At 35.3% G+C, this 8,716-nt stretch overlaps 1 protein-coding gene across 1 annotated transcript; it reads right to left on the reverse strand.

Annotated features, from left to right (window-relative positions):
• Positions 1-4,110: 4,110 nt before the first annotated feature.
• LOC143390790 (olfactory receptor 13D1-like) lies at positions 4,111-5,055 on the reverse strand. The gene has a single exon (XM_076843218.2). The coding sequence runs from the start codon at positions 5,053-5,055 to the stop codon at positions 4,111-4,113; it is 945 nt and encodes a 314-aa protein (XP_076699333.2).
• Positions 5,056-8,716: the final 3,661 nt, after the last annotated feature.

Genomic DNA, 8,716 nt, shown 5'->3' on the forward strand with positions numbered 1-8,716 from the left:
TTTAAGCCATTAACATTTAAGGTTACAATTGAAATATGGTTTGTACTTCCAGTCATGTTTATTTATTTATTTATTTTAGTTTGGCTAGTTTTTCCTCTTTGGTTAGTTTTCTCCCCCTTTACTGAGATACCTCCCACTGTTAGTTTTGGGCACTATTTTTCAATTCCTCTTCTTGTAGTATTTTGCTCAAAATGCTTTGCAGTGCTGGTTTTCTGGCTGCGAATTCTTTTAGCTTTTCTTTATCGTGAAAGATTTTAATTTCATTGTCAAATCCAAAGCTTAATTTTGCTGGATACAGTATTCTTGGTTGGAATCCATTATTTTTCAGCATTTGAAATATGTTGTTCCAGGATCTTCTCGCTTTCAAAGTCTGTGATGAAAAATCAGTCGTTAACCTAATTGGTTTACCCCTGAATGTAATCTGTCTCCTTTCTCTTGTAGCTTTTAATATTCTCTCCTTGTTCTGTATGTTAGCTATCTTCATAATTATATGTCTTGGAGTTGGTCTATTACAGTTTTGGATGTTTGGGGTCCTGTAGGCTTCCAGGATTTGGCAATCCATTCCATCTTTCATCTCTGGGAAATTTTCTAGGATTATTTCATTTAATAAGTTGTCCATTCCTTTGGTTTGAAACTCTGTGCCTTCTTCTATCCCAATGACTCTCAAATTTGGTTTTTTTATGATATCCCATATCTCTTGGATAGATTGCTCGTGAGATTTAAGCATCTTTTCTGTGTTGACTATATTCTTTTCAAGTTGATAAACTTTGTCTTCATTATCTGATGTTCTGACTTCTACTTGATCTAGTCTATTTGTAATATTCTCATTAGAGTTTTTAATCTGGTTTATGGTTTCTTGCATTTCTAGGATTACTGTTTGTTTTTTTTTTTTTAAATCTCTATCTCCTGGTAAAGCTCGTTCTTTGCAGTTTGAATTTGTTTGTTTAGTTCGTTTTCAAAATATACTTTCAATGCTTGGACTTGCTGTCTCATGTCTTCTCTAATGTTCCATTCCATCTGAGTTAGGTATGCCTTGATTTCTTTCCCTATCCATGTTTCTGATGCTTCTAGGTCCTCCTGTAGATTTAAGTTGTCTTGCATTGTTTGTGGTCCTTTTTTCCCTTGCTTTTTCATGTTGTTCACGTTACTTTCCAGCTCTGTTTGACTGCTTTGTAACTGCTTTCTCCTATACATTTGTTTTGGCTTTGTATATCTCTGTTGTCTCTCCTTTGTGGTGGGAGATTATGCCTAGAAATGTTGGACTTTGTTGTACTTTAAAGCTGATTCATTCAATTCATAAAAGGCTTCCAGGTTCTGTATGCATATAGTGATTTGTTGTTTGTTCTTAGGACTATATGTTTAGGTTAGGTGCTATAATGGTACAAGGGTTAGTATGTCTTGGCTACTTTAGAAGATTGCTCTACTGAAGGTGGATACTAACAGGCAATTGGATCAGGGTGTTGGTAGTAGCTAGGTATTTAGGAGCCCTATAGACAGCCTCAAGACATTCACCTATTTGCATTTAGACAAATATACGTAATGGAAGATGTAATGCTTGGGATGAAAGTTGGGGGGTAGGGGAATGAAGGTGCTCTTAAAAAGAAAGAAGGAGAGAGAGATAGATAGATTAGAGGAGAATGAAAAGAACAATAAAACTTGAAACGGGAAAGAAAGAGAGAAGGAAAGGGGAGAAAGGAACAGAGAGAGAAGAAGAAGAAAAAATATTGAAGTCTTAGAGATCCATTTTCTTCTCTTCCAGTAGGTGGAGCTGTGCCCTCCGAGCAGAGCTTCTGCTCTCTACCTGCCCATAGCAATCCCTGTAAGGCGTCTCCTGGGAGTCTCTCAGACTTGTCAGTCCAGAGCCTTTTCACTTCTCCGGCCCTTCTCCCCCTTCCTCCTGTCAGCCTGCCAGCCAGGTCCTGTTCACCAGAAGCGGTTCCCCAGAGATCTAGTTACACTTGCAGCCCCACCACGTGTCCCATTTAAGCCCCAGTGCTGTGGTAAACTGGCGGCTAAGACCTTAGGAGTCACCGCTGGTGATATGGGGGGTTGGGGGTCGGGGATCCCCTCTACTTCCCTACAGACACGACCCCTGAGAGGTCCATGAAGTTTCCTGGCTGTTTGTATCTGGATGGGGAGGGAGTCACACACCTGCTAAAGTGGATTCTGCTGGGAAGGAATTCCGTCGATGACACAGTTAATGTATTAATTGAAGCCCACTTTGTTAATGATTGTGGCATTAAAATACCAAATAAGTCATACTTTTTTGTATTCCACTGTCATATATTTAAAAAATAAAATCAATTAAATATCAATAAATAAATAAATAAATAACATTCTAAAAAAATTCAATCAATAGCAAGTTTATTGTCAAGAGAACATAAATCTTAAAATAATAAATATTCCAAAACCTAAATAGTTTGCTATGGAAATTTAACTTAAAGGAAGAAAAGGTAAGAATTGTGCTAGGATTTTTAAAAAGGGTTTAAATAAGAAGAGACATTTTTGAGAGGTAGTTTGAGATTTTATAGGTAGATTACAGAGAGGGCAATTTTAGTGGGAGTGAATGCAATTGTAGGGATTATTTAGGCAATGGCAAATATCCTTATTTATTTATAGAATAATAAAGGGAGTCAAACACTTTATAATAAATGCCTTTGTTTCTGGATACCAAGGTTTCTAAAATAAAGATTAGTTTTATATCTTTCCTTGAGAAAATTCAGAGTCTACTGTAAGAGATAGTTGTATATGGGTAATGGTATGAAGAATATATATTTTTAATTGCATGACAATTTTGTTTGTTACAGAAGGATGTTAAATATAGTGATCTTTATTATAGTTATTTAGGAATATTTTGTCTATTGTTTATGGGCAAAATGTACTGTTGAGAGTTTCAAAACTAAGAAGCACATAAGATTACCCAAGAATGGTAGTAAAGTTTAGAATAATAGGTTGGGGCAAAACTGAAAACCAGAATGTAGGAAAATGTAAACACTGTTTAGAAATTATTGGGCGGGGGGAGTGATTAGTGTATTTACCTTCATGTAAAACAGAAATTATATGATTATAATTTATTTAATGAAAGAAAAAAGAGAACCTCTGAGTGCTGAAGAACTTGGGACTACTTCAAGAATCTATCCCTACAATTTTTGGCTTCAAAAAATGAATGCAGAAGCAACAAAGGAATACATTAATCAGGACAATTTGATTGTACATAATTAAGAATCCAATTCAAAGTTAGTTTTTTTTAATAGAAAGGTAATTTATTGACTCATAAAATCAAAAGAACATTTGTGAAATTGACTTTAGACACAGCTTGATCAAGGAGTTAAAACAACCTTTCCCACACTCCTCACAACTTTTCTTTTACCTTTCAGTTAGGGTTTCTTGACATAAGGGCAATGATTGGCTCCAGATGAATACTCTATCTGTTTAGCAACTCTAGCAGATAGAGTTCCCCTTTTTCTTCAAACTGGGACAGAAATCTTGGATTGAGTTTGATTAGCCTGACTTGGCTCACTTGAAATGCTGAATGAATCACTGTGGCAGGAAAGATTTTGTTTTTAATCAATTAGGCCAATGTTCATTGCTTATACTATTTCCAAAATATTGGATTAGTCCTGTCCAGAACCACACAACCTCAAATGGACGGACAGTTGACTCATCACAAGAAGAATACTCTTACCGAAAAGAGGGTGACAAACCAAAAAGACATACATGTTCAACTTCAAATAACTGAGAAAGGAGACTGAGAGGACAAAAGAAAGGAAGAGAGATGAAATAGATGAAGGAGGGAGGAGGAGAAGGACCAAAAGGAGAAGGAAACAGGGGCAGAGAGAATGAAAAATGAGGAAGAAAGAAAAATAGTAGAGACGAGATAGCAGAGGGCAGAGAGGATAAGATTCATACGATGGAAAGGTTATAGGGACTAATTAGAGGAGCTGTGCACATACAGGGAATGCAAACAAGACAGTATTCAGAAGCTTTATATGAGCATTCCAGATTGAAAAGAACGGAGTCCCATGTATGGCCTTACAAGCAGACTTTTTCTGTGACTATAAAACACCTGATCTGATCCTGTGTTGAGAGAATCACATGTTTCAAGGCCTCTCATATTTTTGTTAGATGCAAGTGTCTTTTCAAAATTTTCTTCAGAGCCTCTTTTACTTCCTTATTCCTCAGGCTATAGATGATGGGATTCAACATTGGGGTTATCACTCCATAAGACAGTCCAATGATTTCATCAGATACTTTGGTGTTCTTTGACTTGGGTTTTGTGTACATAAAAAGGGCTGACCCATAGAATAAGATCACCACAGTCAGGTGGGCTGAACAGGTAGAAAAGGCTTTTTTTCTCCCCTCAGCAGAATCAATTCTTAGAATGGAAGAGAGAATGAAAATATAGGACACAAAAATTAACAGCAGAGGAATTACCAATAAAACAACACTTGCCACTGTCAGAATAAGCACATTCATTGATATATCTGAGCACACTAGTTTTAGAAGAGCCAGGATCTCACAGGTAAGATGATCAATAACATTGTTACCACAGAAAGGCAACACCATTGCCATGACTGTTTGCACTAAGGAGTTCATGCAGCCTATGGCCCAGGACCACGCAGCCAAGTGCATATATAACACCTTGTTCATGATGATGGGATACCTCAGTGGATTGCGGATGGCTACATACCTGTCATAGGCCATCACAGCCAGGAGGATACATTCAGTGCAGCCCAAGCCAAGGGAGATAACCATCTGCAGAGCACAGCCAAGAAAGGAGATGGATTTTATTTCTGACATAAATATAATAAGCATTTGGGGAATAGTTGATGATGTGTAACAGATGTCTAAGAATGAGAGATTTCCAAGAAAGAAGTACATAGGGGTATGGAGGCGAGGATCCAGGATGCTGATGATAATGAGGAGACTGTTTCCTAGTAGGATAATCTTGTACATGATGAGGCAGAGCACAAAGAGAAAATGCTGTAGTTCTGAGTATTGAGAAAGCCCCACCAGAAGGAATTCAGTCACTGCAGAATAATTCCCCATCTTCATGTGTCCTTGTCATTTACAGAGTTCATATGAGGACATGACTCAGGGAAATCTGAATTTTTGATGTAGATATATCTAATCATTTCTCCTGCATTATTTATTTATTTTGATTTTTCAGAACATGTCCTGGAATCAGTAGCAGCAGGGATAGTATATTAATTTTACTAATGATGAAAGAGACACTGAAAGATAGGTAATACTATGTAGCAGCAAACAGTAGCAGAGATTTGGAATCGTGGTGAGAAGTGCCAAGCTTTCCGATGAACACATAATCTTAGGGCAAACTTCATTGAAATCTGGACACATAAAAATCTCCTTATTATCAATATTTTGAAATGATACCATTCTAATAAAGCACATTTTAATTTAAAGTACCATGTGGATTTTGTGCCATCCCACTTAGCTTTAGTGTGATCCATTTTAAGTAGCTTAACTATTTGAGTTTCAACTAGCTAAGCTACTAGTCTCAGATAGGAGAATGGGGGATTTTATTAATTCTTTGGTAGGTTTGTGTGAGAATTAAATTAGATAACATCCATTAGGTGGCAGGAACAGTAGACCATTTCAACATGTCATCTAAAACTATATGTAAGAATACAACATAATAAAATATAACAATATTAAATATATATTTCTATATTTATAACTGTTAAAAATGACAATTTTTATGTCTACATGTTTTTCTTAGAAGGAAAAGTTGATTTAAAAAATGAGGATTTAAGTTGGGAATCATAATTGATGAACATGAATATTTTCTCATCTGTGGGACATGTTATCAATTAAGGTTCTGATAATCACTGGAGTGTGGTTTCTAGGAATTTGTAGGCACTAAAGAGTCTGGGCTGCCATTATGCACAGATTTTCTTTCCTTTTCTTTTTTTCTTTTCTTTCTCTCTCTCTCTCTTTTTTAAGGGAGGATACCAGAGATTGAACCCAGGGGCACTTAACCAGTGAGCCACAATCCCAGCACTTTTTATTTTTCATTTTGGACAGGGACTTGCTAATTGCTGAGGATGGCTTTGAACTTGTGACTTTTCTGCCTCAGCCTTTTGTGCTATTGGGAATACAGTTGTGCACCACTGCACCCAACTATGCACAGATTTTCTAGGGCCTATAATTCACTGTCCTTCACTTTAAGTCACAAAACATTACCTTTCCTCCTAACTTTTACACATTTCCAGTTGATTTTAAGTATCTAAATTCTCCATTCTTTTTTCTCTACCACCTATCTTTTAGTTGCATATTTTATTTTTTTTCTAGGCATATTCCTAACATTTCATATCTATTACTTCATTTTTTATATTTGATACTTTGGAATGCATCCCTGGATCTTCCAAATTATTTTTATTTTTAGCCATAAAGTTTACATAAGTGACTAAACTGATTTTGGCTAACATTTATTGAGCACTTTGTTGTAAGCACATTACACTAATGTAAGTTCATTGAATGTATTAACTGACTTAAACTCAGGGCAACTCTATAATTAGTACCATTTTAAACTCATATTTGATGTGGAGCAAACAAATATATACAAATTGAAGTAACTTTCACAAGGCCACAGATATAATAGGTGATCAAACTAGAATTGAATATTCTAGTCCTGGTTCTAGAATCAACCCTCTTAACCACCAGACCAGACTATATGTCACAGATTCCTATACTGATTTTAAGCAACAGAAACTATTAGAAAAATGTGTTACATTTATATAGGAATCATCACAGTTTGTTTTATTTCTGACCTTAAGTATTATGACAGAAAGCTCTGAAGGGTGGATTATAGCCTCCTTAATTTTCCACATATAGGAAGAAATTTCACAATTATGAGGATTAGCATAATCAGGAATAATGGCCTGAGAACCCTTACCATTTTATTTGCCTCTAGCAAACGCACACCTGGAATTCTTAGCATTTGGCTTTCCTCTCAAAATCAATATATACTTCAAGAACTTCAGTTATCTCAATTTTGGCCTTTTGTTTTCTTCTCTGAATTTTGTATTCTTTCAATTTTCTTTACAAATTAGCTTTTTCTACATTTTTTATTAGTGCATTATAGTAATACATAATAATGAGATTTGCTCATATTTGGACATGCACACAATATAGCAATATAATTTGGCCAAAGTTTTGGCCTTTTCTATCTTTTTCCTCCCAATTCATATTTTTTGAAGTTCTGTCTACTTATAACTTTAAACTATATCATTAGAACTTTGTTGTTTTCCAATTGTTTCATACTTACGTTTAAGATGCTTAAACATGAGTGTAAACCTATTATATAAAGGATTTCATCTTTTATTATTTTATCCCTTCACTGTTGCAGTTGTATTCTCTGGATTGTCATAATAGGAAGAAAAAAATTATTTCTGATCATATCCATCCCATAACTATAGATTTCCTTTTGTCTTATTTGTATCCCAAGAGTTTGAAGATGTAGATGAAGGACTTACTGCTTGACTGGTCACAGATAACAAGACTGTCTTCCTACAAGGGAGCACAGGGCTGGAAAAATAATTTCATCTTCATTTTTTTTCTTTACATTTATCTTCCTTTTAGAGAGTATCCCTTGGACAGTGACTTTTTTGGTGAGGCTAAAAAAAATTATAGTACCAATATCAGTATATTGGAGAATAATCCCTTCTTCCTATACCTTTCCTTTCCTATTGGCCACATGGACTTATTCCACAAAGGAAAGAGTTAAGACAGCTGTTTTAATTTGTTGTAAGGCATTAGTGGAAGAAGAGAGGGAGGATGGGGAAGAGAGAAAGAAGAAAAGTAGAAAAAGTGGTTATTATTTACTACTTAATAAAATACACTAAACATTTGTATTCAGGAGTGAGGTTCTTGGATAAAAGGGATAAAAATGGTTTTTCTTTTGCTCTATTCAAAAAACTTGCAGGTAATTGTGCATATTTTTTTTCTTCAAAATCAAGGATGAATAAGAGAAAGAAAAAACAGGCATGTTGTCAAAAACATAGTTAACCCATCATAAAAAGTCTATCTTGACTCCCTTAGTTTTCTTTCCTCCTCTCAGTTCTGATTTTTTCCTCCCATGATGGTGTCCAGTAAGGAGTTACTGGGTAGGCTTGCCTTCAAATAATCTGCATCAGTATCCTCATAAAAGTTACATTGACAGAGGGATACAGTCTAAGGAAAACAATGTGCTGCCTATGCAACACAGCTTAAAAGACCTACAGCTCATCCTCCAATCATTCTTTGATCCCTTTGAGGTAACAATTCTGAAACCACTAGTGACACTTCCAGTGCTCTGCAATGACCATTCTGAGATTCTTTTAGTTATCCTCAAGCACAGTAGTCATTTATCTTTATGCATTTGTACTGTTTTCTTAAACTGGAAGGAATTCTTTCAATTCAGATATTATCTTTTCTAGGAAACTTTCTCACCTCCTGTTATGAGGGTTATGCTTCTGCTATGTGCTTCCTGCTCTCATAGCATACTTCATTTACTTATTTGTTCAACACAAACCATGCCATTTATACTATGATATATAGTAGGGTTCCAATGTGATACTTTCAAAATGGGCACTGAATGAAGAATAAGTATTGTGATTTTAAGAAACAAATAATTTATATGCTATCTAACATTTTAAAGTGAAAAATTATTGCAAATTATTTTGTCAAATTAAAATATCAATTTTACCCAAATGTA

Source organism: Callospermophilus lateralis, chromosome 2, assembly GCF_048772815.1.
Source record: "Callospermophilus lateralis isolate mCalLat2 chromosome 2, mCalLat2.hap1, whole genome shotgun sequence".
In the NCBI taxonomy this organism is placed as follows: Eukaryota; Metazoa; Chordata; class Mammalia; order Rodentia; family Sciuridae; genus Callospermophilus; species Callospermophilus lateralis.